This window comes from Pan troglodytes, chromosome 1 (genome assembly GCF_028858775.2).
Source record: "Pan troglodytes isolate AG18354 chromosome 1, NHGRI_mPanTro3-v2.0_pri, whole genome shotgun sequence".
Classification (NCBI taxonomy): Eukaryota; Metazoa; Chordata; class Mammalia; order Primates; family Hominidae; genus Pan; species Pan troglodytes.
In genome coordinates, this window is record NC_072398.2 from 133,256,955 (window position 1) to 133,275,389 (window position 18,435).

Genomic DNA, 18,435 nt, shown 5'->3' on the forward strand with positions numbered 1-18,435 from the left:
GATGGAGGATGAGAAGATTACCTTGTGGTTGGAACATAATGAGTCAGGGCAAGAGAGGCGGAGAAGCGGAGTAGAGCAGGTTATTCAGCGGTTACTAGGGAGTTTGTATTATATTCTGACTGCAATGGACCATTGAAGGATTTATACCATGGGTATCTGGGTGTGTGGATGTATCTTTGTATGGCATGAGCCAGTTAATACTTTCTAAAGCTCAATCTGGTATGGATATGAGGTAAGAATAGAAGCTAGAATACCAGTAGCTTGGACCATGGTGGATGCAGCAAAATGGAGAAATGAATGATTCAAAATCTATTTAGGAGGTTGACTTCTGAGAGTTTGGGCATAGATTAAATGAGGCAATAAGGATAAAGGAGTCAAAGATGATTTTAAGGTTTCCATTTAACTTTCTAGTGTCTGTTAATATTTGATTCAAGAAAAATGTATCTGTCTTTTAGTAATTTCCAGGTTCTGGAAGGTAATCTGATGGTTTGTTCAGAGAAGCCTTCTCAACCACACAAGGTACCCATACCCTAGTTATTCTGTCCTATTTTTCTTTTATCTTACAAGCAGGCATCACATTTTCTTACTTGCTTATTTTGAGTATAATCTCCATGACAGTGATGTGTATTCTTGAAGACTATATCCGGAGAACCTAGCACAGTGTCTGTGTCTGGCATATTGAAAATGCTCAATAAACATATTCGTTGAATAAAACGATGAATGGACTAATGAAAAAATAATAAGGGAGAAATACTTGACTCCAAGGTGTCACTACCTAGCCAAGTGCATGAAGGAGTGCCGCAAATGTCCTAACGGAAGTAGAAAGTGTTATGGTAGAAGAGAGGTGGGATGCATCTAACAGGGGTGGGGGGGAGGCGGGGAGAAAAGGAGAGAGGTCTGGAGTACACATATCCTCAAAAAACGAGGTGAATGTTTTCTGGATTGGGACCAACTCTACAGGAAATCTCTCCCTTCTCCTCAGCAAGCTCTAGAGCAAAAACGAAGAGCAACTTTTCAAAAGAGTTTCACGTTTTAGAATAAAAAATATTTTAAAAAATAACCATTAAAATGAGACTTTCCTGCAAAAAGACAACCTTGATTATGTACCACCTGCAGCACTTCCTGTATGCTGCTGCGGGCTGTGGATGTTTTTGCTCGCCTCCCTCCCCTCCCCGCAGGGGCTGTGAACTCTCAGAAGACCGGTGCTTTGGTATCCTCCACTGCAGCTCAAACCCCGCCCACCTACTTGGTGGATGGATGGAGGAACATCTACTATTTCATCCTTGAGGAGTTCCTGAAAATGCAGTTGCCCCTCAAACAATGTATCTACATCTCGCGGGGTTTCTGTGGAAGAAAAGAAAAAGTGCAAGTTGTTGCTTGGAGCGCGGACTGCTTTTACCTTTGCCCGGGGATCCCTCCTATCTGGCCCCGCCTGCCTAGCTCAGTTTTTAGCAGTTTAGAGAGTAAAGGCCAGTCCCCAGAGCGGGTGCTCTACTCCCTCCCTCCCTTCTGCTTGCAGGCTGGGGCGCGGAGCGGGCTGAACGGGGAAGGCCGGGCTGCGGCTGCCGTGCCTGGCGCGGGAGCCGCAGGACCGAGAGCGCAGCCCCGCCCCGGGGGCGTTGCCGCCCCGCGCCCGCTCCGCCCCCGCGTCGCCGGCCCTAGTCTGCCTGTTTTCCACTCGCGCTCCGGCTGCTGTCACTTGGCTCTCTGGCAGGAGCTTGAGGACGCAAGGAGGGTTTGTCACTGGCAGACTCGAGACTGTAGGCACTGCCATGGCCCCTGTGCTCAGTAAGGACTCGGCGGACATCGAGGTACGGACTTCGCGCCGGCTCGTCGGTGGTGGCGGGGTGGTGGGGAGTGCTCTGCGGGTAGGTGCCGGGGAGGCCCCCGCGGCCCCCGCACCCCGGAGAGTGAGAGACGCGGGAAAGTTTCCCCCGTGGGAGCTCTGCGGGGGAGCGGAGGAGCGCGGAGCCACAGGCCCGCGTGGGCAGGCGGGGAGCTCAGGGGAGGACTTTCCGCTACTGGAGGGGTTGCCCTTTGCATCGGGACCTGTTTACTTCGGAAGAGATTTGAGGAAGCCTGTCTTGTCCTCCTCTGAATGTCAGTGACTGAAGAAGCACTGGAGTTCCAGAGAGGTGGACTCTAGGGGGTAGGAGTGCCCATTTCCCACACGTTCTACCCCTTCACCTCCTGTATGTCGTTTCTGGACACCTCCACTGCCCCTATCTCCAATAGCTGAATCCTGCTATTTGCAAAGGTGAAGCATAGAAATAAAACATCTGTGTGTCAGCTGTAGCAGTCGCCTCTAGTCATAGTATTGTTTATGAAATAATTTAACATGGAGAGAATGGAACGAAGTATTCAGAACATGAAAAATGCAGTGCCCTCAGAAAAACTAACTGTATTTTTCTCTCCTCTCAACGGTTTTTGATTCCCTCTTGCACTCCGTTTCTGTTAAAAAAATCTTCTTTTATGTAAATAAGGTCCTACCTGAAACGACATGGCATTTCCTTTCTCTCTAGTATCTTAATATATGCGATGAAAAGGATTTAATTATAAACAGTGATTTTACACATACTAAACCTAGGTCAGCACTTTTGAGCTAAGACAAACTGATTTTTAGTTTTCTGTTTTGTTTGGGGCTTTTCTTTATTTGAGTCTTCTACTCTGGTAGAAAATTATGTGTGTGTGTGTGTTTTCTTTAGAAATAACAAAATTTTCCTTTCGTCAGTCCTTTTGGCGGCCTAAGTAAAAGTTTTGCAAACCACCTGTTTGCAAAATAGCTGCTTTTGCCACATTTTGCCTCCGTAATTGAAGAAACTTTATATTCTGGGAGGAAGTAGTCCTGTTTTCTCCAGGCTCCATAACTTGGTTTGAAAAATCATTTTAGTAACAAGAGCCAAAGTGTATTATGTGGACATCTTTGGTTAGTTTACTTTTGGTTTCTGTTATGGAGAGTTGACTTTTTGATATTGAGCAATATGATATATTTAACAAATATTTGTTCATCTGTGTGCAGGATAATAGATACTTGTCTTTTTCTATATTTCATTTAGGGTAGTCTATTCCTTTTTGGTCCTTGTGACTTTGACTTAACTTTTAAAAAAATTTTAGTTACTAAGTCGAAAAACAAGCTTCTGACAGTATTAAGGCAGTATTGATTTAAGATATCGGAGTTGTCTTAGGATGGGTGGCTTTTGGCTCTTTAATTTCAGAATGGTGTGTTATCTGCTTAACTGATTTCTTTCTCTGCAGTTGTCTTTGAAATCAGTTCTTACATTCTACTGAGGAGAAAGATGCCAGTGAAACATTGAATGCCAAGCTTGATTTCATATATTGTTTCAACTAAGAACGTTTAAGAAGTCCATCCTTCCCACTCCCTCCACTCAATTCAACCTTAGTCTATATGGCCAGTTTGCCTAATATTACTTTTAATCTAGATTGCTGGTGTTCAAACACCTTCAGCTCTTATGTAGTTCATATGTGCAACACTTTAATCAGTAACATCTTTCATCACTCACAGCATCTTACTTTTCCCTCAAAGTAATACCCGTGATTCATGAGCTAGAATACCATGAAAGAGCATGAAATTAATCATTAAAATATAATGCAGTGAGGAAAAATACATTAAGCCTAGGGGAGCACATTCAAGCATAAATGCCTCAGTTGATCCTATTGATTTACCAAAGTTCATTTTTGTGTTGAAGAATTAGAATGAATTATAAAGGCTCAGTTTTCCATCAAATTTGAATGCTTTTCTTGAACAAATTCATTACAACCATTGTCTAGAGATCTGATTGTGATCATTGTTTTAGCTTCAAATACATGGATAAGCAAGTAATATTTTAAAAATATTGGTATGAAGCAGTTAATGAATGTGATAAGAACACATTGATAAATGTGAAAAGTACTTGACAATTGTTAAAAGAACAGAAGGTGATGATAACAACCTACTCTAATAGTGACTGACTTTTCCCTATGAGCTAACTACAGAACCTCAGGTTTCAGTGAAACAGCCAAGAAATATCTTTGTTTCTGGGGGAAAAGTTATTGAGGTATATATAAAGGTGCTTTGTGTACCTGCTTCATAATTTCTAGTCTGAATCCAATATCACATCAGGATTTGACGGTTAGGAACATGGAAAACAATCAGATCACCAAACTCCATAGCTGGAATATCCCTGGGCTGGGAGATAGGCAAGGAAAGGATGTGTTACTTGGTAATAGGACCTAGCTCATTACTCAGAATTGTTGTTGTTGTTGTAATCATAGAAGTTGCATGAGAAATCAAGTTTTTTTTCAGATATATTAATGTGGTTCAGAGCCTGGCTTCTGAAACCAACTGCCTCTGATTGAGGTCTAACTTTAAGCTGTGTGTTTGGGCAAGTTAGCATCTCTGAATTGCACATGGAAAATCTGCTAAGGATAATAAACAAATGTCACAAGTTGACAGCATCTTGTTGGGAAAAAGGACAAAAATGTTAAAAAATAAAGATAACAGAAAAATATATCTTATTCTCAGGAAAATCACTTCCAATGAAATGATTAGCATTTTAAAGTCCATTAATAGTAGTTATATGCTTTTAGAAGTTATTTTGCTTTGTGAGTGTACTGTTTGGATACAGTCTGAATTTTGTCAACGATGACTTTAATACAAACTCTCCTGGGATGGTTTCAAAGAAGGTTAGTATTGGACATTGGTCACTTTCCCAGGCCTCAGCAGTAACTTAACAGCACTTCTTCATTTAGATTGAATTTACAGCCAGTATATTGTGAATATCTGCACACTTGAAAGGAAATGAGAATTATTTTGAAACAGTACTCTTTTGTTCAAGACCTTGTTCCCCTCCACCGGCAAGGATAATGAGAATAGACTTTGAAAGTATATATATCTAAACGAAATGTATGCAGCTGCAGCAAGCTTTTAACTATTTGAATACTAGTACTTTTGATATATATTTGTAGCCAAACCAAGTTGCTATCTGTTACTGTACTGCTACCACAGTCACAATCACAAGGCTCATTCCTTGAATGATCAGTTAGTGAATGTTAAAGGGTTATAAACTTAATTCACATTTACCCTGAATGAAAAAGGGATTTTAGTCCATTGTCCACAAAATCAAATGCATTTTAAGTCAAACAGAAATGGTTTCGGAATTACTGATACTGTGACTTCTATTCATTTGAAAAGGTAATTGGGAATTTTCTGTATGATTAACTAGGAAAATGAGATTAAAAATAGCGAATTTGGAAAATAGAAGCATAATGGGAAAGACTTGGAGAAAGTGGACTTTACAAATTTTGAAACAAGGAAAGTCATGGGTTATAAATTGGCAGAGATGGCAAAAAAATTTTCAGAACATCTTTTATCATAATTGCCTTTGCTGCTGGGGAGGAAAGAGAATCATGGATCCAAAAAAGATAATAAAGATTCCACTTTATACAAAGCCATGAGTTGTTTATTGATTTAAATGGATATATTTTTACTGAATGTGTAAGTATCAGTCATTTCTTTTCTCCTTCCTTTTATTGATTGGGCACTGCAGATCTTTTGGAAATGTATTCTTAAATAAATTAAGACTTTTAAAGCTTTAACTTTTTAAAACTATTTTGTGAGTTAGAGTTGTTGAAAACATGCTTGTACTTCCTACTTTAAGCTGTTTTGTGGGCCATAGTTTTACTTTAAAGTGTTTCTCCTTTCTAAGGAGTTTAGCTGGATAGTAGAAATGTGTCTGATTATCTGATTTGAGGAGTCACTGATTCTAATGGTAGCTTCCTGTAGTTTTAAGGTACTGCATATTTCTGTAGTTGAGTGTGTTGATATGTGTTTGAGTGCAGTTTTTTAAAATAGAGATGGGGGTCTCAGTATATTGCCCGGGCTGGCCTTGTACTCCTGGGCTCAAGCAAACCTTTCAGCTTGGCCCACCAAAGTTGTGGGCAGTTTAAAGAAAAATTCTATCCTTTGCATATGAATTCAGATGAATAGTTTTGGTAGTTTAATTAAAATCTGGGAGATTAATGACTAATGATGGATCTTGATGGAGGGTGATTTTTAGATTGGATCTGCTTAATCTTAATGATAGCAAATGGTGTTGACTGATTGCTTAATTGTAAAGTGTGCTGTAATTTGGTAGCCTCCTTTGTTACATTCTAGAAGAAAAATTCACTTTTAAAAAGATTATGAGTTCGTATCCTTTGTAGGGACATGGATGAAGCTGGAAACCATAATTCTCAGCAAACTATCGCAAGGACAAAAAACCAAACACCGCATGTTCTCACTCATAGGTGGGAATTGAGCAATAAGAACACATGAACACAGAAAGGGGAGCATCACACACCGGGGCCTGTTGTGGGGTCGGGAGGAGGGATAGCATTTGGAGATATACCTAATGTTAAATGACGAGTTACTGGGTGCAGCACACCAACATGGCACATGTATATTTATGTAACTAACCTGCACGTTGTATACATGTACCCTAAAACTTAAAGTATAATAATAAAAAAAGATGAATATTAACAGTAAGGAATTGATAAGGACACTAAGAAGATCTAGAGTCAAAATACTGATTCAGTTATGGAAGATCTTTAAGCAATCATACCTTTCTTTAACTATTTGAATACAGCATCTTACCAAACTCTGTATAAACTGGCAACAACACAAGGGCTGAAAGCTGGAACCCCTAGTAAAATAAAGATGTCTGATCACTGTGGGAGAATTCTAATAATTAGCATAAATGTAAGTAATAGTTTGGAACACTAAAACTAAAAGACAATGAGACTGAAAAAAGATTGTCGTAAAATGTCATGACAAAGAAAATCTGATGAGATTTGATATAATCCAGGCTTCAATACAGCTAAAGAGGAGATCAAAATGGAGGATTGGCCAATTTATTTTTCTGCCTCTCAGCTGTATGAATGCATGACAAATATGTTGCAGAGCCCTTCAGTCCTTAAAACTGTAAAGAAAATTTTATTTTGTTTATATTCCACCTTAATTAAAAATATTTAATAAGGCATTGTAAGATTACACCTTTATCTATAATTGGTACTTTGATTTTAAAATGTGACATATTTACCTTCTGGACTTCATTTGCTCATAATCCTCCATATCAAGACAGAAGGTGTTTTTGGCCTCAAATATCAGTCATGTGGGTGTTCACTGATATCCTGGAGCCAATTATACTACTGAGATAACTCTTAATAGGATTATGTCTTTCCTGTGGTTTATAATTATTACTGCTTCCATTGCTTTTAATTAAAATGTTACACTAGTACATATGAAACATCTGCATTCAAACTCAACATATAACTTTTAGCCAGTTCACCATGAATACATATATATTTATATGTATTGAGGAATTAAATACTTTTATATGAAGTTATTTATTTTGTATTTCCCCAAATCAAGCTTCCTTTCATGGTTAGTACAAAAAGAAAACATTGTATTTAAACAGACCTGGGTTAGAATCCTGGCACTATTTTATTTTATTTGTGTGACTGTGGTCAGCTTCTTTCTTGGACTGCCATTTCTTCTTCTGTGAATTGAATTTAATCCTATGTATTTCATGCAATAGCTATAAGGATTAATTGGAGTCACATACACAAAATGCTTCAGACAGCATTTGTCACATAAATATATGCTTTTTTAATTGGTTACACTTATTTTAAATGTTATTACTGCGTCTATCATGTACATTATATAAACATCAATTGGCAAGAATTTGTTTTTGCTCTAGTAATCAACTAGTGGTATTGAAGTCTGTTAGAATCTATGAGAAAGGGAGGAGTTAATGAAGTTAAAAGATTATGAAAGAGGTGCATTATAGATTTATAAATGTTGCATATATCTATTATGAAAAAGTTACTGAATTAACATTTGTCAATATTATGAGGGAGATTGGGGAGTTTCTGAAATTCAGATCAATTTAAAGAGACCCATTTCATTTCATTTCTGTTTAAAAATATGTTTTTAGTACCTGTTGTACTGCGAGCCCACTGGTGTAAGTTTCAGATGGTACAAAGGAAGTATATGGCCTAGGTTTTGTTTATACATGACTATTCACATCTATTACATAGGTTAATAAGATTCAAATCCAGGCTAGCCCCATCCTTTTTTTACTGCAACATACATATGGATTGATTCTTCTGTGTTTCTCTGAGTGTTTTTGAGACTAGATCAGGGCTAATGCATAGGTGAAAATTATTTTTTGGCATTCTCATAGAAATGTAGAAGGCATTTGACATTAATTTTTTTCTGAAAAGAAATTCCTACATAATTAAAACAAACCCTTGTATTTCCATGTGCTAACTGGAGTAAACTCATCTTCTTTCTAAGCAAACATATTAGCTTCAAAAACAATTTTTTTCTAAACTTTTAAGCATCCCTAAACACACTGCATTTGCTTATGAATAACTCTTTTAGCTCCTAGGAAACAGTTGGTTGGAGATAACCTATTTTGCACCAGGAAAAGGTAAAGTGTGATCTTACTGAGAGATGACTCATATATTACACTTTTTATACTAGCTATAATAATTTCATTTCTTTGAGAATTTTACCTTGGCTGTGTAACAGCATTTTTGCTAGACTTTACCTCCATCATAATAATTAAAGAGACAATCTGTGTCCCTACCTCCCAGGTGCTTGGAAATTGATATTATAAGCACTTATGAATGTCCCCTTGAGGCACTCTTGACTGGGCCACTTTGAAGAAAAATCTCTTCATCAATAATTAATCCCTGAGGGCCACTTCTCAGGGGACTCACACAAAATTACATGTCAACTCCAGGCCTGATTTATATAGGAGGCGATCATGGATGGAGCCCTGACTGCACTTCCTCCTCCCCCCATGTTTTATTCCTCACCTCTCTCTGCTGGTTCTCCTCCACCTCAACCCCTCAAAGCCCCCAGCACTTTTACTTCTCTCCCAAAACTTTATCCTCCAACTTACAACTCAGTGTACCTACACAGAATTGACTCACCCGGTAGATCTTAATCTTTATGAAATTCTTTAAGACTGACATGAAAAATTGTAGCATGTTAAAATTTATAGAAACATTATCATGCCTAATGAAAAGGTCGTGTGAAAATTGCCAGCAAAATAGTAGAATGTGTATTTACTATTTGTTAATTAAAATAAGTACATTTCCCAAGATACAGGAAAAGCCTGGGGATAATTTTGCTCTATGCCATAGATCCCTTGCTCTCTGACCTTGTGGGAATCATTCAGCCACTGTGAAGAGTTTTCTGATCTTCAGTGAGTTTGCTGTTGATCAGTCTTTTAAGGATGGTTTGAAATAAAATATGGCAATGGTGAAATTGTTTGGAAATGTGACCTGGTGTGTGTTCATATTAAGGAAATGCTGAGATCTTGGCTCCTCGATTTACATACTTGGTAGCATTGAGTGTACTATTTATACCAGCTGTATGAATTTCATGTGCTTATTCACCTGATTTTAAACTTTTTAAATGTCTGCTTGCTGCCTTTTCTTTTTTAATCTGATGAAGTAGCTAAATCTAAATTTCGCCTGAGAATACAAGAAAAGTTCAATCGTACTATATATGGCTGGAGTTCTGTGTAAGGGTGATCTGGAATTAACAAATTTACATTTTGTATGTTTTGGATTATGCTGTCTTTAACTAGAAATTAAGACCAGAGATTCGAAAAAGGAGATGGGACTCTTTATGCCAATTTCTTCAGTGTGTTTGTTGATTGATGATTGTAGGTGAAAACCATGGCATAAGCAATGGGGTCCCCAGAATTCAAGCTATACTAATCTGACTCCTTGTACCACAGTGACCTGAGAGCTTTGCAGGACTTCTTTCAGATATTTCTCTATGCCAAATATTGAGGAGTGCTGGGGTAAAAATTTAAACTTCTCCACAGTTCAAAGAAGAAAGGCATTTAGTTCCCCTTACAATCTCTAGGGGTAACGTGTGTTACCGTTCACCACAAAATGTTCATTCCTGTTAACTTTTAGTGTAACCTTAGTGTAATAAAAGTGTTAACATTTATTATGCTTTATTTCCCCGATTTGATTTTTAAATTATTTTTCATGATTATTACAGAAGATTTAAAACATACAAAAAACTAAACTCAAAAGATGACCCCAAAGATACATAGTCATCCCACTCAAGTCATCCACGTAATATTGATGTAGTACATTTCTTTCCTTTGCACGAGGTAATCTTTCCCTAAATACTTTTAGTCATATATAATTTGATATTTGTTTTCTTGTCCTATCAAAAGCATTTCTTTATATTCATATTAACTTCAGTTTGAAGTCACGGCGTAACATTCCTTGTGAGTGGAGATATCAAAATGTATTCAAGCCTCTCTCTTATTATCATACATTTACCTTGTTTTTTAGTAGTCAGTTATTAAGAACAATGTTTCAGCACAATTTTTTTTTTTATTTGCTTAAAGCATTGTGCTGGAAATACACACTTGAGAGTGTTGGCTCAATGATATATAGTGCATTTTGGTTCTGCCCTTCTCGTTTGCATGCTTCAACTGAATTAAGTGTCTTAAAAATATGTTTTAAAAAAGGAAAAGGGGACCATTTTGGGGTGCAAAGACAGAAGGGGCAAAATGGAAATGGAACCAGTTTAACCGTTTGCCTCATCTTCCTAACACTGATTCTACGTAACAGAACGGGCAGGCATCTGGATGTAGTTCCCTTTGATGTGGATGTGACTTCCTTTTAACTCAGTGCTGATAATAGCGTTTCTTTCTGGAGAATGGCTTGACAGCATGCATGGTTCCTAATTTTTTCTGCCCTGGGAGAAAAGGAAGAGTAAGGTTGGACCTCAGGTTGTTATCTTGGATGGAACATTCATAAACCTCAGATTGTTGTCGTGAATGGATAAATCTCAGGTTGTTGTCTAGAATGAGTAAATGTAATACTAACTGCAGCTGTCTCATTATGTGATGGAAACTTTTATATTATCCCAGCCTTCTCACCCTCACCCCAAGAACAAATCACTCTGGCAGACCAGATTCTCAAAGAATTATTTTATCCTAGCCTGCCTTTACTTTGAAGTATGGGTTGTCATGTGTGTGCATGTGCATATGCACTAGCACGTGTGTGTACATTTTCTTTTTTTTTCCTTCCTGGTACTCAGAGAAGAAAGGGTCCGTGAGTGTAACTACTTTTGACTCAACACATTTTTCTCCCACATACAAATTAAATGAAGCAAAACATACTTCTTCCTTGGGTGTGCCAACCAAAATGACTCTTGATTTTTGCTACATTTTAAAGCTAAAGTTTACTTGCAACCCAAACTCCAGACATTGGTATGCTTAAGGCTCTGTCTTTTCTGAAAGAGATAAAAACATTTGCAGAGAAAAATTTGTATGTAGCTCATGAAAATTAGTGCCCATCACCCGTTTCATTCCAAGACTGGACAGTAAGAAACAAAACTTAAGCATCCTTTATGCTTAAGATCACAATATTATAGGATCCTAGAAGGGAATCATCAATGGTAGGTATGACTACTTTAAGGATTTGAAATATTTTCAAGTTGATGTCTACATAGTACTACTAATTAATATAGCTGCTAGCAGCTGTATGAGTATGTATAAAATTATACCCTTTCAAGTGTTAATAAAAATTATTTTTTAAATAAACAATTAGGTGAAACTTTTGTGTGATTCGTTTAATTTGTATTTGTTTGAATATTGGTAAATTTTAAACATTTTTCCACATTTAAAATATTTTGGGTTTTATTTTAAACAAATTATTTTAACAACATTTTAATGTAAGAGTAAAATAAAAAAATGTAAATAAGAATACAAATAAGAAAAGTAGAAGTATAACAGATTTTAAGAAAACTAGATGCTAATGTATCATGAAATCACAACAAAATGAAAGTTATCTTGGAAACATAAAATCTCCCCAAACCTCAGATAAATTCAGAAACAGCAGTAGACTGATAACCTCTGTCCTTTATAATATTTATTGATAATGAGTAACAGATAATTAATATTTAGTCTGATTGTAGTGAAAGGACAGCATAGATTTGTGGTTAAGAGTATAGACTCTGGAATTAGAGTGCTAATGTTCACATCCTAGCTCTGCCACTTACTAGTTTTGACCTTGGCAAATAACTTAAACATTTTATGTTTCAGTTTCCTCATTGTAAAAGTGGGGATAGAAATCATACTTACATTACAGGATTGTTGTGTGGTTGAGGAAAATACTACAGATTCATCCTTTTTAATAGTTCCAGCATGTGGCAAGTATGCAATTAATATTAGGTATTAAATTATTAATAATGGCTACCACCTATTGTTTTGACTTCAGTGATTTATCTCTTTGACAATATGTTATTTTAGTCTTCTTTAAAACACAGGAATTTACTCTCTTTTTTTAAATCTAAAATATTAATTTTTTCCTAATGTGCTAAGCACTGGTCTAGATGTTGGAAACACATTTTCAAACAAGACAGAAAAGAATTCTGCAGTCAATAAAATTGCATTCTAATGGAGGAACAATAGTAAAAAAATTTCTTTAATGTACAGTAATTTCAGATAATATCATGAGCTTTTGTAAAAATAAACCAAGAAAATGTGATGCAGAATGGCTAGTAGGGTCTTTTTTCACATGGTAGTCAGAGAAGGCCTCCCTGTAGAGGTGACATTTGAACTGAAATCTAGAAGATCATAAGAAGTCTGCTAGGGGCTTTTGAGGAAAAATGAAAGCAAATCAAAGAAGTGGGACTGAACTTAGTTTGGTAAACAAAAAGAAGTAAGAGGTGTGGGGGACACAAATGTAATATGTAATGGCATTCAGTTTGAAATCACTATTAGATAGCACAGTAAAGATATCACGTAGGCAGCTGAAAGTAAGCTTTTGGATGTCTGTAAAGAAGCCGTAGCTGGAGATAGAAATGGAGGAATTATTGACATAAAGATGTTATTTAAAGTCTTGGGACTGAGTAAGATTACTTAAAGACAGCGTAGCTCAACAAGGGACTGAGGACTTTAGGCATTAAGAAGAGGAGAAGATAGCCAAGAAACCAAGGAAGGAGGAAGGATGTGTATATAGTCAACTTTCTTGTCTGCTGTTGGGAGGGTAAGTTGAGGGCATAAAGATTTCTTTTAACTTAGTAACATTGAAAAAGTGTGAGCTTGACAATAGCCATTGGGGAAAGAAGCCTAATAAAAATGGTTTGAGAAGAAAATAGAATGTGAGGAAGTAAGACAATGGCATTGGGAAAAGAAGCCTAATAAAAATGGTTTGAGAAGAAAATAGAATGTGAGGAAGTAAGACAATGGCATTGGGAAAAGAAGCCTAATAAAAATGGTTTGAGAAGAAAATAGAATGTGAGGAAGTAAGACAATGGCATTGGGAAATGCTGGAGAAAAGTTTTCCTGTAAAGGGGAACAGAAAATGGGGAAGTAGCTGGAGAGGGATAACAGAGCAGGTACATATGTTAAGGGAAGAGTTGCAGTGGGGAAACTAGAGTTGAAAGACATAGACGGGATAATTACTTGTATAAAGGGATTCTTTTGGTGAGAGGGAATAGGATTGATAATATAAGGTTTAGAATAGGTGGTGAGACAGAGGTGTCACATTGGGTGGCGGAACAAAAAATAAGTTCCCTCTTCTGATGGATGGTTTTAATTTTCTCAATAAGAGTATGAGGCAGGATTACCAACTGAGGGTGAGAGGAAAACAGGCTGTAAAAGTTTGAAGAACAGGTGAAAGTATGAATAGATTTTCTGTAAAGTAGGATAATGAAAATAATAAGTATAGTAGGATTGTTAGGCAGTGTTTGTTTTCTACTTGATGCTTGCAGTCAAGAATTGAACATGAGAGCAGTGAACATAATAGTGGATTGTTCTCCATCCACTTTTAACTGCTTGGGTTCAGGCAAAGAAGATGTAAAGAGATAAGTTTAAGTGGATTAGTTTTGCTTGGGCAATAAAGTTGGAGTGAGAGAAGAGTAGGGAATTAAGGATGTTGTGAAGAAGTCATAATAGTGTATCATGGAAGCTGATCTGAGGGACGTCAGCATAGGAGAATGAGATGACTACTGAAAACACCAGTGATACGCTCCATGGATTGATGGCTTCAGGAAGGTCAGATAATTCTTGGAAAGTGGAATGTTGTCAGAGGTAAAGATTGGAGTGGTATGTTTGAAATAAAGCTTTTAGAGATAGTGCGATAATCATGGTAAAGTCAAGACTATAACCAAGGGTGATGGTGGCTGCAGTGGGGTGGAAGAACGAGAATTATTGGTGGTGAGATGGTGAGTAAAAAGAGGCAGATGCTAAATGAGCCAAGAATCTGTTGAAGTCACTGGACTGGTGTAAAAAATTGAGTGGAGTTGAAGACATAGAGAATTAGATGTTAAATTCTCACTGAATCTGGGTAGAGGGTGTGGTGGCAACCCCCTGGGGTTGGTAGATGACAGAAGCACTGAGTTATAGGGAGTAGAACACAGAGGAAATATGTTGGGAAGATACATAAGAAAGGACAGCCAGGCCAGGTACGATGACTTATGCCTGTAATCCCAGCACTTTGGGAGGCCAAGTGGTGTGGATTGTTTGAACTCAGGAGTTCAAGACCAGCCCGGGCAATAGGGCAAAACCCCATCTCTACAACACATACCAAAATTAGATTGGTGTGCTGGTGTGTGCCTGTAATCCTAGCTACTTGGGAGGCTGAGGTGGGAGGGTTGCTTGAGCCTGAGAGATGGAAGCTGCAGTAAGCCATGATTACACCACTGCACTCCAGCTTGGGCAACAGAGTGACGCCTTGTCTCCAAAAAGAAAGGGGAAAAAAATGAAAAGATAGCCTTATGACTATGCAGACAGTGATTGGAGTGATGCATCAACCAGCCAGAGGATAACAAGGATCGCCAGAACCTAGAAGAGACAACAAAGAATTCTCCCCTACAGATTTCAGAGGGAATATGACAAGGTTGACACCTTTACTTTAGACTTCTAGACTTGAGAATGAGTGAGGCAGTAAATTTCTGTTTTAAGCCACTAAGTTTGTGTAATTTTTTTAATGGCAGCCCAAGAAAATGAATACAAATTTTGATGTGAACTGCAAAGGAGCTGGGATATTTGTGGAAGGAAGAAAGGAAGGAAGGAAAGAGGAAGGACAAAGAACTTAAGGAAGGGAGGAGGAAGCAGGGGAGGACCTCAGATACTTTGATATTAGGAATAAATGAGACTGGGGATAACTAACATTTGTAAGAGACAGTATTTATTAAATTCAAATTTTTGTAGTTGAAGGAAGTAATTGGGGTTGACTATTCCTAAATATGAAGAGTCCTAAATATGCTATTAAAGTCCTAGTTCTGGCACTTTTGAGCTTTGTGAACTTAAGCTAATTTCCCCATCTATAAAATCGAGATTGTGATCCTTGTTCTGCTTATCTTATAATGTTGTTGTTTGGAAGAAATAAGTTAAGAACAAATGCAAATGTAAGCTGTTACTATCATGAAGTTGCTTAATTTACAGATATGCACAGTCCTTATATGAAGGGAAAAGATGTTTGTTATCAAATATGGAAAAGAACCAGGTAGATAATTTTTTAAAACCCACACTAAAAATTAAACACAGCAGTTCCCCTTCATCCAATTTTTGCTTTTTGTAGTTTTAGGTCTGAAAATATTAAATGTGAAATTCCAGAAATAAATAATTCATAAGTTTTAAATTGCACGATTTTGGGTAATGTGATGAAATCTTGCATTGTTCCGCTCCTTCCTGCCCAGCCCATGACTCATCGCTTTGTCCAGCCAGGGTCTCCACACTTTCTAAGCTCTCTGCCTGCTCGTCACTTAGTAACCATGCTAGTTCTCAGATGACTGTGGCAATGTTGGAGTCCTTTGTATTCAAGAAACACATATTTTACTTAATAATGGCTCTAGAGTGCAACAGTAGTGATGGAGACAATTCATATATGCCAAAGAGAAGCAGTAAAGTGCTTCCTCAAGTGAAAATGTGAAAATTCTTGACTTAAGGAAAGATACTGAGATTGCTAAGATCTATGGTAAGAATGAATCTTCTGTCCCTGAAGCTGTGAAGAAGGAAAAAGAAATTCTTGCAAGTTTTGCAGTTGCACCACAGGCTGTAAAAGTTATAGTTACAGTTCATGAGAAGTGCTCAGTTACAACGGAAAAAGCATTGAAAACAAATATATATGTAGGGTTCAATACTATCTGCAGTTTCAGACATCCACTGGGGGAGTCTTGGAACATATCCCTGTGGATTAGGGTGGACTCCTGTATACATTTTTCGAAAGCTTAAGTTACCAACAAAACATATTATTCCATAGTTCAATTTTATAAGTAATTTTTAAGTACTTGCTGTATCTTGGGAACTATATTAAGTACCATTTAGAGTCTGGTTAGAAAGATAAATGCATCTCCTCTAAATGTGCTTTTGATACAGAACAGAAGATGAGGCAAATTCACCAATAATTATATATCAAGGCAGAGAGTCATAAGTACTTGGGGATGATGGTTCAGAATTATGGTGTAAGAGTTAAAATAAGCATGTTATAAATTCACATTCATGCAACTTAATAATTTAGTTTTACATCATTATTTAGATTATATTTAATAAATGATAAAGAAATTCATATAAGTTTTGTTACAGTTTCCCTTCACCTTCACCTCAATATCCAGTAATTTAGGGGCCAGAAAATGAATTAGGTGATCATTTTCCAAGGACAGGTGAAGGAAGGCTGTCCTGGCTGAAATGGGTCAGGTGTGAGGCAGGTGTAAGTATAGGAGCTGGCAGAGTTAGAGTTAATAGGGATCATCGTGGATCTATGCACTCAGAGCATTTTTTTTCTTGTTCCCTACTTAAGAACATGTTTCCAGTCTTAAAAAGATGTATCCGTTTCAGAAATGGTGAAACCAAGGACATAGAAAGGTTAAATGGTTTGATTAAAGTCAGTAGTGAACTGGAAACTAAAATCTATGAATATGAGCTCAGTTTTACATTGCTGTTTATTCAGACATTAAAATACATGACATGAAAATTAGGAATCATAGAGGTATAGAAGTGGGAAGTCCTTCAAAAGTTACCTCATTTTTCCTGACCGTATGTATTCACTGAGTTTCTCAATAAGATGTTTAATATTCGGTTCTTCAAGGAATCCTTCACATGTGTAAATGAAGCAAGGTATGAATGGCGTCTAATCCACAGGCCAGATGGTTGCAGTGGAGGGAGCTGATGAAATATCATCAATCACTTCTCTACATCATGTCAAATGACCAGTTTTGTCCTTTGCCGGCCACTTTGGCAGCTGACAGGACAGAATCTTTATTTGTTGGGAAATTTGGAAAAAGAAATAGGCAAACTGGATTACCGGACTGGAATTGGTTTTGGGATTCTATATCGTGTTTTCTTTTCTTTAAAATCTGTATACATTTAGATGTGTTATAAAACTGATTCACTGGAGCCCTTGACTGAAGGACATTTTTCTTTTTATTTCTACTTTATAATGATAATGATGTCACTGTCAAGAAAACCAGTTCATATTGAGGACTGAAAAAATATAATGACAAGGATATGATCTAAGGTTAATTTTATATTAGCCTAACCCTTGCTCCCTTTGCATCTTTAGTCCTGTATAATTTTGAATTAATTATGCTACAGGAGCAAATAGTTAGAGGTGCATATTGGGTAATTATAATTTGCACTACAGTGTTCAAAACAAAGCAATTCTAGTCTAGTTCTCAGTTAATCTGAAAGTGAAATAATCCAGAATCTATGAAATTCTTTATTTTATCAATTCTAAAATAGTATACTTCCATAAAAACATATATTGGGCTTAAAAATAAATATAAATTTAGGTTTGGTAACTTTAATTGTGTAAGTCAGCTTTCCTGGAGAAATTAGGTTACATTGACTATGCAGGTGCCCTTGCTATTACTCAAGATCAGTAGTGCCTTTTAATACCCATGGCAACTGATTTGGATTGATATGGAATTTTGAGTACAAACTGTAAGGGAGTAATAACTTTCAGTAGGTTCTTAGTTGGAACATACCCCTATTATGAAAGATGGATTAACAAGAGAAAAGTAAACAAGCTGATTAACATATATATTTCACAAGTACATGGGAGATACCCAGAGAATGAGTAGTTTTCCCAGAAGTGGTTTTGAAATAGCTCCTTCAACAAAGAACAGTACATTTTTAGAGAACTGAAAAGACAAAGGATGGCAACTTGAGAAGGCAAATGCATGGCAGACAAAAGTTAGTAAAACTTGTTAATATAAATTCCTCTGGTACTGTTGCTAGGCTGATAAGGGTCTAAAGCTGTCTTTGGTGGTTAACCTTTTTTCTTTTTGGTAGAGAGGGGGGCAGGATACCATTTTCTTTGTAAATCTATCTACTGCTTTTAGGCAAATAAAGGGAGGCCAGAGAGCTCTCCTGTGTTTCTTCTTAACTGCCTTCAGTGCAATAA

General features: G+C 37.0%; 1 protein-coding gene across 8 annotated transcripts in view; it reads left to right on the forward strand.

Moving 5' to 3' along the window:
- Positions 1–1,624: 1,624 nt before the first annotated feature.
- The window catches only part of DPYD (dihydropyrimidine dehydrogenase), an 841,255-nt gene continuing 824,444 nt past the window's right edge, over positions 1,625–18,435 (forward strand). For 7 of the 8 annotated variants that reach the window (XR_001707891.3, XR_001707895.3, XR_010153075.1 and 4 more), the window contains exon 1: positions 1,625–1,811. Coding sequence is in view for 4 of the 8 variants with exons in the window: in XM_513583.8 (XP_513583.3) it covers positions 1,773–1,811 (39 nt within the window). In the remaining 4 variants the exon portion in view is untranslated. The remainder of the gene's footprint in view (positions 1,812–18,435) is intronic. The other variant, XM_063799227.1, reaches the window with a different exon arrangement.